The sequence below is a fragment of the Chroicocephalus ridibundus genome, chromosome 7, assembly GCF_963924245.1.
Source record: "Chroicocephalus ridibundus chromosome 7, bChrRid1.1, whole genome shotgun sequence".
NCBI classification, from domain to species: Eukaryota; Metazoa; Chordata; class Aves; order Charadriiformes; family Laridae; genus Chroicocephalus; species Chroicocephalus ridibundus.
This window is the reverse complement of record NC_086290.1, coordinates 29,486,932-29,504,650: the sequence shown is the minus strand read 5'-3', so window position 1 is coordinate 29,504,650 and position 17,719 is coordinate 29,486,932. Positions and strand designations below refer to the sequence as shown.

General features: G+C 39.1%; 1 protein-coding gene across 7 annotated transcripts in view; it reads left to right on the top strand.

The window, feature by feature from the left end:
- PDE1A (phosphodiesterase 1A) overlaps positions 1 to 17,719 on the top strand; it is a 189,545-nt gene that overhangs the window by 163,107 nt on the left and 8,719 nt on the right. For 5 of the 7 annotated variants that reach the window (XM_063341665.1, XM_063341664.1, XM_063341663.1 and 2 more), the window contains 3 exons: positions 1,556 to 1,676; positions 3,862 to 4,046; positions 14,787 to 15,062. In XM_063341665.1, the coding sequence (XP_063197735.1) occupies positions 1,556 to 1,676; positions 3,862 to 4,046; positions 14,787 to 15,062 (582 nt within the window). The remainder of the gene's footprint in view (positions 1 to 1,555; positions 1,677 to 3,861; positions 4,047 to 14,786; positions 15,063 to 17,719) is intronic. The other 2 variants (XM_063341668.1, XM_063341669.1) reach the window with 2 other exon arrangements.

Below are 17,719 nucleotides of genomic sequence, written 5' to 3'. Positions count from 1 at the left end.
AGCACGTAACATCATGTAGATGTTTCTTATACTCATTTTGAATTGTAAGTGGTCCAAATGCCATCATACAGAAGGTATTTCTTTGCACCCGTCTTTTCACCAAACTCATATGCTCTTACAGCAGAAATGCACTGGTCTCAAAGGAACTTGAAGTAATTTCAGCATATGTGATGCCAAGGAGGGTTAGGAGAGGGACTAACCAAAGTACTGGACAGTAGCGCAACTTTTACTGTATGTGCTTTAGAGTTTGGTAGATCACATCCTCAGACAGATTGACTCTTGCTCAAGCACTCACAGATCTGTCTCTACTACAGTCTGAAAGCCTGGTACTGTTCTGTAGATGCATCTCAATTTAAAGCTAATTCATACATCAGATTTCTGGACTGCAGTTAAGATTGTCAGTGTGGCAGGGTCAAACTACACAGGGTCAAGCCTCCTTGGGTTGACAATGACCAATGCATTCTGTTCCTGTCAATCCTAATTGCATTTTGGTCAACAGTGACCATACTTCAGAACGGTGGCCATTTTCTGAAATGCTCTCTCCATCTCTATTTCCACCAGCAATAATAAGGAAATCAGAATTGGTAAAGATCACTGGGGCTGGTTACAAGGAGATACCCTAGAAGCATACTGAGTAAAACAGTATGTCTTACCAACAGCTATACCTTTTATGTGAGTAAACACAGTACTCAGGGAGAGATGCTATAGGTGATAGTGTCTTATCCTTGAAATGAAGCGTGTCATCTGGTCTGATCTTGTCATTCAAAATGTCCTTTATTCCATGTCACTGGGACTTGAAAGGCAGCGTGCTTGAGTGTTGTACGGACTGCAGGAGGGAAGCTGGATCCTAGGCTGAAGCACTGTTGCTCACCTTTGGGCTGTGTTGCATGGTTAGAGTATGAAGACATCTGGAAATCCATTGCTAGCTCATGTTATAGCATTTTTATTTCTTTTTTTGTTAAGTGCTCAGAAGAGAATAATGCTTCTTTCTCTCACTGTGTCATTCCATACCTTGATGAGCACTTTAAAATGTAAAAGACATTGTTCAGAGCTGACATCTCAGAACTGTGGGATGAATGCTGTCTCCTAAGGATATTACTTGTTCTCTTCACTGATTTGACAGAACACTCCTACACACTGTGAAATAACACTTTACCTCCACAGAATAATAAACAGCAGTTTGAAATATTAACTCCTTGGCAAGAAGATCTGAATGGTAAAAGAGACAGTATGACTTCTAGTCCTTTGGCTCAACTGGAGCTTCCCTTCTATTCAATAATTAATATTCATTTCAAATGGTAGGTGTGTTCTGCAGTGTGTAAAATTTTCAAGGAAAAGGAATGAAATGGTATAATTATTAATATCTAGTTATATCTGTATAGCCGCAGGTGGTTTTGGGTTTAGTTGTGGTTTTTTTCCTCAAGATTATACTAGTGGTATCTGGTATATTGAATTAGGACTACAGTCAAAAAATCAGCCTAATGTCAGGTATTTATTTCTAGAGTTGAGAGCTGTGAAAATGTAAAATCTTATTTTCTCTCCTTTTCTTCTTTAGGTTTCATTGATTTCATAGTAGAACCAACATTTTCTCTTCTTACGGACTCAATGGAGAAAATTGTTATGCCTCTTATAGAGGAAGCGTCAAAATCGGAAAGTCCTGCATATGGGACACCCAGGTATTAATACACTGCTTAGTTATTGAACTAACATAAACTAACATAACAATATCATTCTCAGAATTATCGCAGTTATTTTAACAGTTTGGCACATAACGTAACTAGCTGTACAGTATTGCCATCATGTGGTGCTCCGTTGTATTTACAATATGCTATTACTCCATTGACTGTGGACAATCGTGCATACATAAAGGCAAAACCACAATAAGGAACAGAATATACATGTATAAAATATAAAATCAATTTTCTACAGCTTATCTAATTTTTTTTTTCCTTTGACTGTAATCTTTGCAATAGATAATTGAAGTTCCTAGTTCTCTTATCTTAAGCCATTTCAGTTTAATTTTAATTGACTACTAAAAGGCATTCTGTGCTTTCTGAGAGACAATTGGAAGTGGAGGTGGTAAAGGTGGTTTCAGTTTTTTTTCTGTTTTTCATTATGCTATAGGTCACTTTCCTTCTTCCCCTTTCCATTTTAGTATTATTTGATATATACACTTGAGACAAAATTGATTCCACTTATATGTCTCTTGACAGATCTAAAGACAGGAGTCTAAAGACATCTAAGTGAGATGCAGGGGGGGTTGCCCATCAAGCTCTTGATTTTTGCACCACGATAGAAGTTGTCTATAAAACAAACTAGCTATGACAGACAGTGTTGTCTGAGTGACTCCATGCTGAAAGCATCGTTCAATAATCATCTGATGCTTTTGCAAATATTGCCTCTGCTACCACATCTTTTCATTTTAAAACTGTAATTTGAGCTTTCACCGAGGCTACTAATATGATAACTCTGCAGGGCAATTTTTCATTTGCTGTTCATTAGTTAGATTTTAATAGCAAAATGATGAACCTAGGTCTTTTATGATCATGAGTTTACACGTATTTCAGTTACTAGAAGTAAGTAGAAGTTACCAGAAGTAGGTATTTATGACAGTGTTCTTAGTGTTTTGGGGAGCAGTGCAAATTAAAGCATTATTGATAACTTGTTTACCTCCTCACTTCTTCACAAATGAGTGATTAGCAACTGCAAATGATTAGTAGCTCCAGGCTTTATTTTCGATTGACATTCATGACTGAGTGGTAGATGAACAAAGACTTATGATCCAGCAAAGCTTCCTCATGTGAGGTGGAAGATAAAGGGATTTTTTTCTTAGAATGGAATCAAGAGCTACACTTAAGAAGAGAGTGGAGAGCCTATAGCATGATACAGAAATGTCTGAGCCCGCAGAATTGCTCAAACACTACTGGGTGGATGCCTTGGGTATATGGTGTGACATTCACTGTGGTACCTGGAAAACATTAGAATTACAACCTATTCTTTCCATTCTATCCCATTCAACATCTCTGGAGCAGAGGGAAATTACAGTTAACTCTTCTTGTGCAGTTCTCGCTAATACGTTCACTGCAACTATATTTTCTGTTTAATGGAAATCCATTTGTATGCATATTAACATCTGGTTTTGGTACCAATGAGATAAACTATGCAGCATAATTGAGTAAACAAAACCTAGTATGACATGATTACCTCTACAAGGCCAGAAATAGGTCTGATTTTTTAATCCTAAGAAAAAAAGGCAAGTTCATTCTTTTTTTCCCACCTTTACATGTACCTGCATATTCACATATGAATAATCGACTTCTACCTTACCTTATGTGTAAGGTAGCTGCAGTAGCTCTCATATGGATTTAAAACTACTGTACTAAATCCTGCTTTGACTACACTTGAAGGCATACACCTTGAAGAGAATTTTCAGCAAAAGCTAAACTTACCCATCATATACCTTCGTGTCTTGCTTTTTTCAAATGGGTCAACAAATAACAATCAGATGTCTTTGCTGTGAGCCTCAAAGATACCATTCACTGTTCAAAAACACAGCTAAGCAGCTGCTCCAAAATGGCTACATGAACATTCTTTCAAGAACCAACTTAGAAGTAATGTATTTTCATCTGTCATATTTTTTTCAAGAATTCCCTGTAAAAAGGTCAGTAAGAATCCGTCCCAGGTTACAGCTTCATGAGTTGGAGAAATGTCTTGTATCTTAGGCACTCTCTGGTGAAAATTACTATTTTGAGGTACAGAATGATTGCATGTAGGTCCTAAGGAATGCGATTCAAATTAACTGTGTGTATTATTAAAATTGCCTGATTGTGTTCACAATTTAGGCTTTTTTTCCTTCTGCAGCCAAAGTACTTTGGGAGCAGTAAGCAATGCTGAAGCACAAAGACGACCCAATTTTAAAAGTACAAGTGACGGAGGGACTCACGCAGAAAATTCTCTAGCAACTGTTGACCTAATGAGCTTTAAGAACAACTTGATGAAGATCATTCAAGCAAACAAAGAAAGATGGAAAGAACTAGCAGTAGAAGGTATGATGTACTAAGGTGGAATGTTTTCATAGGTTACTCCCTCAGATCTCCCCTACTTTCATTTTTTACTTTCCTTCAACCTATAAAAATACATGATTGTCTTGTATTCATATATTTTGTGTCTTAATGTTTGTTTAGATGATCCTGTTTTGCTCTCCCAGGAGGGTATAAAAAGATGTAGGTGGTCAGGAGATGAGAGGAAATCGTACAGCCTGTACAGTAAGGCTCTTTGCTGCTCAGCTTATCTTTAGAGGTCTGATTTAAAAATGTGCATTCTTGCACGTTTAATCATAACTGATACTGACATCTGCTTTAAATGCCAAAATCAACAATTCGAAGTAGTATGTGCTGCCACATTTCTTAAGAAATGTAAAAGTTGTACTTTGCTATTAGAAATGCTATTTGTTCCCCACTGTACGGAACAAAATTCAGTATTGCGGGCTTCTTGGGACTATGCTGTAGGCAATTATTTAAATGACTCCATAAATCTAAAGATCTGGGCAATCACAGCATGTATTAGACCCAAATAATGCAAAAATTGACTCTTCATTTGCCAGTTAATAGTTAATAAGGCCAAACCTGCATCAAGCATCTTAGTTCGTAAGCCATACATGAAAATTGTCTGGGGCTACAATTATCTGAGTGAATGATTTGTGATAATTGTTGAACACAACTTACAACTTTGATCCAGGTTAAGTGAATGGCATTTGGAAATATTTTGTACACAGTTTTGTTGTTTCTGAGTTAGCACCTGGAATATTTCAGTATAGTGTTTCACTGCTGGGACTGGTCTCGCCATACATGACCTGATACTGACTGCAGGGAATGATATCCTGGAACCCAGTGCCAGCCTTGTCTTTTATCCCATCATCCAAAGCAGCATCTTTTTTCTCAAGGAGGTGTCAGACAAGACAGAAAAACACTGTTGAGCAGTGCTAAAATCTCATTTAGCGCTAAATTGTGAATGAATATTCTCATTAGGAGAATATTAAGTAAGAACAGGCTTCCATAATCTATTATGACAAAGACTTGAGAGTTAGGTAGAAGGGCCAACTGAAAAGGAGATTTAATTAATACTGCCACTACTTCATGAGCAGCTTCATATGATCGATTGCCTCCTTTGGTATTCTCCAGCTAATACTGACTGTTCAAAAGGACAAAGCTGCTAATTTGCGATGATCAGTAGTAATAGCAGGCCATCGGGGTGCCCAAGAACACTTAGCTACAGCCTGCAGAAATCAAGTAGCCCTACCTGCAAGGTCTTTCAATATGGAAGAATGGAGAACTTGCTATCTGAAAGCTTGCCATCTCCAGTTACATCTAACTACTCAGTTTGATTTTGGTACATCAGCTTTTTGGTAGATTCTTTTTGAGCTGTACAGGGCTATCAAAAAGATAATTTCCCCTTCATTTCCAGTGCTTTGTAGTGCTCTATAAATAACCGATAGATTTAGCACAGTTTTACTAGGCTGTTGACAGCCATTGAAAACACAAAGCTTCTCACAGCAAGAGATTCAAGAATTGTTTCTCTATACAGTCAATATTAATGTGAGGTCCAGCAAGATTCAGGAAACTCTGGGCATGGTTTCTACTGTGAAAAACAGAGCTGTTAATTTTCAAGACTCCATGGACTTTGTTGAGATTGTAGTTGTCCATATTCTAGGTTGCCCTTCTTTTCTTCCATCAACTTAGCTAATGAAGTATGTCTAAAGTATTTCCTGAACATAGTTATGGAATATACAGTGGAAATAGCTGATGTTGAGGCCAGAGCTTGATGAACAATATCTGCTCTGTGTGATTGTGGTTGAAACTATGTTGCAAAACCTCTGTGAGAGCAAGGAAGAGATTTAGAGGAAACTGCACCCATAAAGAGACTACTTGCTACATCTGCAGTTGACTGGAACATGGCATTGAGACCTTCAGGGTGCCTGGTTAGAATGTAGAGGAACCTTGTGAATAGTGCAAATACTTTTGAGTGCAGATTTATACTTTTGTCAGATAGTAAGTTTTTTAACAAAAGCTGTGGGAGGATTATATAGGTTTTTTGAAAGTTAAGATATTTTCCATTTTTTGCAAGAAATGTGTGGGCACTTACTCCATATGTGGGCACTATGGGCTGCTGGAAAAGAGGTTTTCACTAAGTGAATGTAGCCCTCTGTAGGGCACTGTCTGAGGTAGCACAGAAGTTCCTTGTGACATAGTGGGAGAAAGAATCTTCCCCCGCTGGTCCAGATCAGCAGTATGTCTGCTCTGAAGCTGCACCTTGTAAAGGCTGAAAATCCTTAAGCAGACTGTGCAAAATTAACATCTAGTAAAGAATGAAAAATATTGAAATATATCCCCTTTCCACTTTAAATTCCTTTCAGATTGCACTCAAATTTGCCTAAGCTTGTAAGTGCATAACCTGAGACCTCGAACTTCAGAGAATTTATTCCATCCTATCTGGATCTCACATTGCCTTCTCTGACTCTGTTACTTGATGAAAAGCCTTTAAATTGCTCTGGGCATATGTATGAAGTTGTGTTTTATTCATATGTTAGTAGGAGCATGTACCAAGGGAAGAAATACCAGGGGTAAATCACTGCTAGGTGAAAGGAGTTTTGTTATTGCTATCGTTATTCCTAGCTAGATAATTGATGACAAACTGCAAAGAGCGGGTGCGCTGAGAAGGTTACGTGTATGAGGGCAGCGTGCCATGGTAGTAAGCAGGCTGGCTGTTAGCGTAGATCTCCAAACACACTTCCTGAGCTGACTGTGACAAACAGTACTTCTGCTGTTAAAAGAACCATCTGTATTCTTGTCAGTCGGCTCCACGAACACTAGGCATTGTTTCCGCATTAGTTCACAGGCTCAGGAGAAGTTGTCTCTACAAAATGCGGTAATACAGATACACAAGTTACACAGAAAGGAAACTAACGACAACCCATATAATTTCCCGAGCATGACTTGAACTTATTCCAGCTTCTCACCTCTTCAGGATAAGGCTGCACAGGTAGCACTGGTTGGGAGGCAGTTCAGCCAGAGGTGGGCGAGGGCTGAGGAATGTGGTCTGACTCCTATGCCTAGAAAGGCCAGAGCAGGAGACCAAGACACACTGACAGTGCTGTTGATGGGGCAGCTTTCCTGGAGATGTAGCATGTGCTGGTGCTACCCCTCCCTGGAAAGGCAGGTGCTGCTGAGACTTGATTCAGAGCAAGCAGCTTGTGCAAGGAACACCGTGCTTTGTTTTGGAAAGGCGTATGATTGTAAGGAAAGCGTTTATCTACCTAGGCAGCTGTTTGAGAGCTTCCTTAACAGAAGGCTCACTAAAAAAGATGGCTCCATTTTGCTAAAAAGGCCATGTCTTGTATAATTGATGCAGAGGAGCTCACGCTTGATAGCCTAAGGGTCCTCAACCTTTCACCACTGGAGAATTAGAGGAATGTTTCTCAGGCCTTTCAGGGAATGCTGTTAACAGGGAATTACCATAATGATCAAACATCTGGGATTTTAATTTGAAAGCCTTGATGTTTAATTAATATTCCAAACCCCTAATCACCAGATAATCTGTCTTTGTTCAACTCAACACAGTGATAAAGAGACCATTCCATCCTGTGTTTTTTTCAACACATAGTGGTGATGGCTGCTGCTATTTGTGGTTGTGGTAGTTGTAGCAAATGTAGTACAGATGTTCAGATGAGTTTGAGAGGTTGTTTCATTAGAGAAAATATTTGCTAAGTGGATTTTAAGGTCTGGAAGTTATTGACTTACTGAGAAAGCTGTAAGAAACACACAACTTGTTGGGAAAGATTTAAATATCATGTAAGATCCTCCATGATGCAAGTCTTAGAAAGTAGAGAAATTGTAACACAATGATTTAATATTTTAAAAATACAATGTTTATTCCTTATGCCTGCAATGTTTATTCCTTCATGCTTATTTTGTTCTATAAAAACATTCTGAAGATTTACTAATCAGGTTGGTCAGGGGTTGGCAAGCTCAGGTACTCTTAACAGAGTAAAAGTATGCACGAGTAATCATGCTTACCATCTCTTCAGTAAATGTCATTGTAAATAAAGTTACAGGGATGAATAAGTATTATATTCACTTTACAGTTGAGCAAAAAGAGGCACGGACATCTTAGGACACTCACCTCAGGTCATATAATAAGAAGAGGGAATGCAGCATGGAGACCAAGGGTCCAGCTGCCAGTCCAGTGGGCCCATCACTGACGCACGCTAACGTTGGTCATTTCCAGGATACTACAATAGCAGTGTTACTTGTTGTTCCCATTTTATGCTCATGTAACTCTTCTGAAGAATTAGCTGTTACAGAGCCTGACCAAGGGTTGCATTATTTGTATGGAAGGTGATCAGTGACAAACCTTGTCCTCAACGCCTTTTGGCCGCCATGCACTGTGCTGCATGGCTCCGAGGTGTGTGTCTGGGATGACTGGGAAGAAAAATATGTGAGGCTGAACAAGGCTGTTGCACTGTCCTGTGCTTAATTTTGATTGTAAAAATAGGAAAAAATGACAACTATTGCATCTTTGGCGTAGAGATCAGCTTTTTTGTTTTTTGTTTTGTTTTTTTTTTTTCGTGGGCAGCAACTTTGAATAACAAATGTCTCTTCTCAAAGACCTCTGCATCGTACCTGCAGGCCCCCCTCAGGCACTTTCAGTCCTGCATGCTTCCAGTCACAATAACCACAGGGTTTGGTTCCATTTTGTCTGAAAGATTTTCTCTGCAGACTGACTAATAAGATGAGAGTAACAGCTGCTGAAATGCAAAAATCCGAGAGTGATGATCTGATAGCATGTTAATGTGATTTAGCAGCCGCTAAGGAAGGGCGGGCGGTGGGAGGATGTGTGTGACAGTCACAGAAACCAACTGACAGTTTGGCACATGAAATCTACCCTAATGGACTGTTTTAATCTGGTGGAGAAAATTAAATTCAGGGGGCTAAAGGAGTCCCATCTAGGACCAGTGACAGGGATTTTAATTGCAGTGCTAAAATGTTTAGGTCGTAAGCAGTTTTGGAGCCAATCCAGAAAAGTGTTAAGAACGGTGGGAAAAGGAGAATTTTTCACCACGCTCTGAGGAAGTGCAATGAATGGGTTGAGCTAAGAGTAGCAAGAAACGTTTTGTATGTTGTATTTTGTACGTAAAACGTACTGTTTTACTCAGTACCTGGTAAATCACAGGCTAAGGAATGGTAACTGAACCTGATAATGGAATGTGTTATATATCGTCCTGGAGCATACACCAGAGAGCTGGCCTGCCTCTGCATGTGACAAACTACATGGCTTCATACACCTTTTCCCTCTAGTAGGCTCAAAAGCAGCATGTCCCTCTCTTCCCCTGTCCCGAAAGTCCCAGCTTACAGCTAAACAGCAGAAGAGAAGTAAAAGGTGGAGATAACCACCCTAGGAAACCATAAACTCACAAATTATTTTTAACCAAACTTTTTAGTAAAAAGTTTTGGTAACTAATTAAGCTGTTGCTACTTTCTCTATATGATGTAATGCTGTGACATCAAGTGCCACTGGGTTACGTGGTTTGCAGTGGTTTTTTATACTCCTACAGGTGTGATGAAATTTGTGTGAGGAGTTGAAAGGGGAAGGAATCCGTGTCTAAATAACTTTGTAGGTTACTGCAATGTGTTCTTGGGCTTGAAAATGGCGGGTTGTTAGGGAAAAATCCTGGTTGTTTGGGAGCTTTTGGATGTGTCTTTAAACTTACTTGGGAGTCCCAGAGACACCAAGATCAGTTCTCTCATTTTCTGCTTATTGCTTAGCTCTTCCTCTTCTCTTTAAAATGGCTGATGTGAGAACATGTCTTTTAGAAATATGCAGTTCCTTCCCATGCTGTCCTGGTTTTGGTCTTTTGTCTGCTTTGTGGGATTTTGTTTTCCGGTAAAAAAGAAGGCATACAAGCCTAGAAATCAAAGTTTGTGGTAATATACACAGGGAGACCATAACATCCAGCAGCATTTTTCGTTACAGATTCCTCAAATAACGTAATTCTTAGTGAGGATGAACAGCTTTCCTCTCTGATTCAGTAGTTTGCTAATTCTTAATATTTCATCGTCATTATGTCTTTCTGTAAGAGTAAGTTATTGTAGCTTATTTTCAACACAGCCAATGAAAATAGCAATGTGATTCAGCAGACATTTGCTTTACTGGGGTTCAGGACTGTGGCAGTCGCTGCCATTAGCTGATTTGAGATGTTCTGCTTACACGTGGCTTTTGTGTTTTCCCTCTCCATGCTTGTTAAGTCAGTACACACTCAAGTGGTGCAGTTGCTGGAGACAGAAAGGTATCTTATTAGCCCCGCACTGTGCAGATTATAGTATTCAAATGTTCTGTTTCTTATTACAGAAAGGCCAGGAAAAGAAAATCAATGGACATATACAGAAGAAAAAGTACCAAAATGTAGAAAAGCTTGCTCACCGCTTAGTAAACCATATCCTGAAGGTGTTGCTGCACACACGGGCAGTAACGAGCTGGTGGAAATCAGTGTTGTAGCTGCTAATGCAGACTCACCAGAGCTGCAGCGGCAGAGCAGCGATACTTTGGAGACCACAGAGTCCTACGGTATGGTGCTATAGATTGAGCTGTGTGACGGTTTTAGTGTTCCGTGGACAGTTTAGTCTCCTTTGGGCTGATAGGAGTTTAGTGCTCCCATTCATTCCAGCAAATAATAAGAAAAGAACTTAAAAAACTCACATCAATTTTCAGAAACATAACGAAAGAGGTCACTTAATGTAAGAAGAGTAGTATCTGGTGAAAAGGAGAGAGGAAAGAAGTCACCTTCAGTAGTGAACGCATTTTCTGTAGACACAAAATTACTAAGTACCAAAATTTTTCAACTCTTCTGAAATTTAGCTATTGCCTTATGACTCCTGCCAGTTTTCCAAACAAAATAGGGCAGTACAATTATTTTGCCAACAGCCCAGTCTAAACACAAGGGAAGAAAAACACCACTTCTACCATGTTTATGTATCAAATGCCATTGTTGCTTCTCATGAACGACAGTGATTTAAGGCAGGAGTTCAGAAACGGCACAGAAGTACAGAAGAGAGGGATAAGATTGAGTCACCCCTAACAGATCAGTTAGGAGAAGTCGTTTGTTTTACAGATGAACTCACACAAGTTTCGCTGAATAACGCTTGGGTTCTTGTAAAGAAAACAATAGCAAATAGCTGAAAATATGTAAACAGGCCTGGCTCCAGGCACTTTTACTGAGTTAAAACAGAGAGAGCAAAACCAGTAGCAACAATAACACATAGCCTGAGTTAACTGCACTGCACAACACACTTCTGTCTGCCTTTATCTGAGTGGATACGATAATCCTTAACCTGTTCAGTGCCTGGCTGACCTCCCCCAAAAAAGAAGGGAGTTTTCTAAAGGACCAAGAAGGTTGTTTTTTCCCATTAATCTTATTCATCTGTTTACTCTTATTAAATATGGTCAGTGTTGCAAATGCCAAGTTATATTGTCCGTTTCCACCCCCAGCTGGCCATGGCAATGTGTGCCCACAGGGGAGGAGGAACGTGCCCAGTGCAGGGTGATGGATGCCTTGTCTCCTGCTCTCAGAGGGTCCTGGCATTTCGTGGCTAGATAGAAGCAGAGGCTCTGCTGACGTATTTATTGCAATTCTTGCTGTGCAGCACTGGGGATCAAACATCATGCCAGCTCTGCTTCTCTTATACTAGTGGTATTAACTTAGCAGTGCCTTGCTTGACTCTTCGTTATTTGGTCACTGTCCCAGTCTCAGCTCTTTTAAAGACTGCTAAATGTTTGTGTTTCATCGGAGTGATAAGACAGCAAAAATGACAGAAAATTCCAGTTCTGATATACAATATAAAGGTCCTGTGTAATATAGAGTACAATTATTAGCTGTTATGGAAAGCAGAAATCTGTATTTTTCCAGCATGTATTGCGTATTTCACAAGTGCCTCACATACTGCAAGAATCCAGTATTTTTCCTCTTTTTGGCAGTGGATTTCATAGGGATTGAAACTGAGTGGAGCAAAGCAAGTCAGAACATAGACTCAGACATCCAGCAGATGAGAGACTTAATACCAAGAAAACGGATTGGGGGTCTTAATGAAAGCTGGGATATCATCATAGGGGATTTTGTACTTGAGGCTTCTCACTCTCAGTCCCAACTACCAGCCACTCCTCATGGTTGCCCTGAGCAAAATCCTCCCAAGTGGACAAGATACTTTTCTTCAAGCTTAGTTAACGGAGAGTGACTTTGAAATTTTATCACCATGGAAGGGTAATCACAGATATGATTATGGGCATAAAAAGACTAATGTTTAGCAATAGTTTTATCTCTACAGATTTTAAAATTCCACAGTATTTTTCATAGTTAGAAAAGAATCATATTTTTCTCACATATTCTTTTCTACTGATTTCTGGAATAAATAGTATCATACCAGTTTAAATGCAATAGGTATGGCATTTAACTAGTATGTTATCAGGTGTAACTTGGTGCAGAGATACTCCTAGACCTGCGTTAGAGTTTGGCTGTGTTTTGGTTATCCTTAAACAGATTTGCTTGAGATCATCTCAAGGGCAGTCACAGAAATAAGAGACAGGCATGACAGAAGTTAAAAACAGGCCATCAGCATTGGTCTGATTAAGCTTCATTTGCGAGTTTAAGTTCGGTAGGCAGTGAAGGAAAGCAATTTTAAGTTTAGATATTCAGCTTTATGAACTGAAAAATAATAGTGGGTTTTGCCTATAAGAATATTCTGAGACTTGTAATATGAGAATAAAGTGGTCAGCCACCTAGTTACACCAAGAAAAATCTGAATTCTTGTTAGCGTTGTCCTAAAACACCATTCTGTGAGAAAAATACTGTCTGTTCTTACCAGCTTTCAGGTTAAAAAATCCACCATTTGTAGTGTGAACTAAGTTGATATTCCAGTTTTATGTGCTATTATAGTTCAGCTTTGCTTTCCTCAACTCATGGATGCAGTTGAACAGCACCTGAAATGTTTTATCGTGGGATTTCTGTGGCTTTTTTATACAGTTAAGGAAAAATGCTTGTAGCTCTGCCATATGGAGGTAAATATGGCATGTAAATCAGTTTCTTGGGACAAAAGCCTTAGGTAGATAGATTATACCATGAGTGACAGATGCTTTAATTAACATATCTGGATTGAACATCAGATTTGCTTCCAGTTGCATATACATATTTCTTAATGTCTTTAGCCCAACCAGTTCTTTGTAAGAGCCGCATTGAAGTCTGTAGGAAAAGAACACCTGTCCGCATTTCAGATTTAGAGGCCATAGCAAGCAGGTCTCTAAAGTTTGTAAAAAAACTGACTTAAAAGTTTAGAAATTGCTCAAATTTGACATTTCTTGATTTTTTTTATGACAGGAAGTATAAGAACTGACAAAAGAAGGAAATTATTTGACTATCCCGTGCTTCTGCACATCAGTTGAGGTTCAGAGGTGTTCCTTTCCATCCCATTTCACAGGCCAAATTCTTCTTCAGGGGTAACTTTCTTTGGATTCAGAACAGTGAGGTGACAAAGATGCCTGATACTGACTGTGGCAGAAATGCGATTACAAACTGGGCTAACTTTCAGTTGTCATATGCAATCACTTTTGGTCTGGATTTGGACTGGTCACTGAAAACCAGAGTTTCTGGGAGCTGCCAGTTGAACTCAATAAATATCTTAGTGCCTGGTTCCTTCCATAATACAGTGTGCACAGCCAAATTAGAAATGTTATGCAATACCACACAGCTATTCTGTGGAGGTGTTGTTCAAACTGCAATGCTTTCACTTTTTAAATTTATAGTGGTTCGTATCTTCCATAGTAGTATACAGATTCTAAAATCTGAATTTATGAAACAGAGACTCTAATAGCAAGATAAATAGGTCCTTCATGAAGATGGTACAGTTATTTTTTATCAAATTTTTCACCGTCCATCACAAGTTTTCCATTCTCCGTTTTCTTCATCTTCTGGTTCCTCCTGGTACCACCTCTCTGTGCTGCTCTGTTCTGTCTCCTTTTACCCTTGGCCATTTCATTTGTACTGTTCTCCGAGTCTCTGCAATAGAGCAAGGAATGGAGCCTTCCACAAACGTTATTTAATCCCGTAATCCTGTACCTTCTGTCCCCTGAAGCACAATTTCCCCCGTATTTCTTCCTTCCCATCCTGTATGTGCCACTAACCATAATGGCAGCAGTACTGGATTGCACGCCCGTAGCCCTCTATAACTTGTTCCAGCTGAAGCCCTGTATTAGCTGACGTTTTGAACTTTTCCAGGCTGACAGGCCAACTTCCTTCAGGGCTTCCCTTCAGTGCTGATGCTCCCCCATCCCCAGCAAGGTACTCCCCTCCATGACCTTTCTCTGTTGCAGAACTGATGAGCTCTGGTCCTCCTAGTCCTGTGGTGGTAAACACCACCCCTGGGGGACGTGCCTACAGCATGGGGTCCTCCTGCTCCCATCCTGCAGCTTACAGTGTGTCTGATGATGCTCCTTGCTCTGTACTATGGCAAAAAAAAAAAGAGGTACAAATTAGAACCCAGAAAGTGGGCCACTATGGTTCAATTGCAATAGTGTAATCAGGAGCCGAATCTGACCCATATGAAACACACCAGTGCACATGTCTCATGCAGAAAGTCGATGTTCACAGTGTTCCCATGTCCAGCTCTATCAGTCACTACTTTGAAATCAAAGAATTGTGACATATCCTTCTTATCTAATTCACATATTTTGTTCCCTCTTTGTAGAAGAACTTGTGAAAAATGTTGGTGAACAGGAAAAAGACCAAAGCAGAAATTCCAGAGATGCACAGTTGCAGGAAGAGACAACAAGGATACAAAATGAGAGTAGTCAGGGAAGCGAAGGTACAACCTGTCCTCCCAGATCCATCGTCCTACAAGTAGTCTCTTTCGACACTCCTCTGAGTGATGAATCCAACTCAGAAAAATGCACTAACTCTGATCCGAACCAGAAAGATCTCACCGATGCCCAGCAAGAAACACAGAATACAGACCCTCTGAATGGTAATGCTTCATCACAGAGCACCAGTCAATCTAATGAAGCTGTCCAGGGTGAAGCTGCAGCAGTGTCTGGTATCTTCCTGTCAAACATCGACAGTAATGAAAAATATCAAAATAAGGTGTTGTACAAACCATCAGCGTAAGAAAGTTTCTTCAGGCATGTGTAGAAACAGTAGGGTCCTAAAACCATCAAATAAAAGCTGTTTGATGTAAAAAAATATCATCTTCTTGATATCAGCTATGTGGTACCTAGTAGAAAATTTTTTACAGAAAATACCAAGACCTTTAATTGAACTGGAAAAATGATTCTAAAGTAATTTAAAGATGCATGTTTGCAATTAAATAGCAGTTTGTTATTGGAGAATGAAGTAAACTTGTAAAACAGAACTATCTAACATTTTCACTTCAAATAGGTAATTACTCATATCCTATTAAAATGCACCCTCCTTAGCTTAGGCACCTAATATTGTTATTATTTTGTAAACCCCATCCTTTATATTAAATGTAATGTGAATTTCAGAGTTAACTTTAAGTGGATGGAATTTGCTAACTGTAGTAGGCATGGGACTCTGTCATTCTCTTAATCAGAAAGATCAGTCTCCTGACTGTAGTTTGCAGGATAAGCGGAGCAGCCAGAAAATCCCTATAATTTCAGAATATTTTTTTAAATGTAAGTATTTTATCACAAGCTGACTATGATTGAGCATCCAGTGATTGTAAGACAGTATCATAGGCAAGATGCCCAAGCAATAAGAATAGATGCTATCAAAGTAAGACACTGTGCATTTACACTTTATTTTCCAAATTTGCTTATTGTTAGAATAAGCTTTGAGGTATTAGGGTAATAAGAATAATCAAGGCATATAACGACACTTCTTTTCCTCACTTCTAATTAAAATGCTAAACTCATTCATACTTTTATGACAATGAGCCTTGCAATATTGTGCCAGAAGTGTGGCATTGTCTGAGCAGCAACACTGAAGTGCTTATATGACTTAGCTTATACATAAGTATATGACTTGGCATATTTCTCAAAAATGCTTTTGATGGAGAACTCCCACTTATTCTAGAGTTCCATATTCCAGTGCTCCATGCTTTTATTGTTGACAGGTTTTTTTCCATCAGAAATAACAGATGGCTAATTTAGGGTCCTAAATCAAAATATTTCTACTGAAATTAATTTCACAGCATTTGAAGTTGTCTAATAATTGACATTTTTGTCTTTTGACATGTATTTTTTTACACCAATTTTTGTATTAAAGCCCAACTTGAAATTTAAGTGCCTTAGAGACGTTTCCTGTCTCCTGGATGAGGAACACAGTGGGAAATGCTGCATCTTTTATTTTTCAAATGATGCAGAAGTCAGATGCGGTGTAGCTGTCCTTGGGGGTCTTTAGGAGGCTGACCAACAAAAATGCCGTTTGAGAGGTCAGTTACAGCTCCGCACGCAGTTAGTGCACTCTGTTGACTCGTCAATCTTTACGTTCCACCTTTCCTATGAGAAAAAAGATTTCTTATTTTAGAAAAAAAGCTAATCCCATTCCTTTTTTAAGTCAGGGAATTTTCTACAGGTTTTTTCTGCCTTGTATTTTAAAGCTTCAAACTTCAAAATGTATGAAAAGGGTAAGAATTGGTTGAGTTTGTAGTAGTGTATTTCCAAAGGCAAACATGATCTGGAAGCTATTTTTTTTTTGAAGATGGTAAAAAAGCTTTAATAACATGAATTCCACCAATCCAAGGATGTTCCTTCACTAGAGATGGCAATGTTCGAAAAGACTGCAGATAAATAATTAAATAGAAATAAGAGATTGATTTAATTATTTTGTGGAAATAAATAGTATTGGTAAGGTCCTGAACTAAAAGCCAGAGCTCATACGAGGACGTTGGTCAGTTCTTGCATCACTGAAGAGGCCGTAGTACTTAAACCACAGACTAATAATAGGTCGTGGAAAAAGGGGAAATATACCAGGAGACATAACCACGCCAAGTGATTAATTGCACAGTAAGAAAGGAAGCAAATTATTTTTAAGGCAACTCCAGAGGCTGAGTGATGCACCAATACTCCCTTACTGGGATTCCCCAACTTACATCTGAGCCATTGTAGGTTTTGTAGCACACATCTCAGTTGCTGCTGATTGCCACGGAAAGTTTTGGTATAGAAATGTATATTTCTCTACTGAAACTAAACATCTGTGCCTGAAAATCTTAAACCACTGTATAAAGATCTTTGGAAATGAAATGGGGCTGAAAGGATTTTTCTCCAAACCCTCCTTTACTACAAGCTGTGCCTTTTCCTGCTGGCGAGAGCTTGTACAAAGTAGAGGCTACTGCTCATGCCATTAATCAAACACACGCCCAGCCATTGTAAAATTCTGTTCTGAACAGGTCTTCAGATTGGTTTGAAAACTGTTTATCTGTTACGGTTTGTGAACAAAGGTAGTCGTCAATTCTTGGTGTTGTCGTGGGACATTATATGGTCACAGGAAATTATATTGTCAAAATGCTGTTGCCATGGGAAATTCAGAGAATTTATACGCTCCCAATTCTTTGGATCTTGCATTCTAGAATAGTGACTTTTCACCTCTTTAGACCTGTGAATCCTTAAAATTTTTCAAGCGGAAATGTGCATCCCTGGTCAGCTAACTTAAGCCTACAGAAAG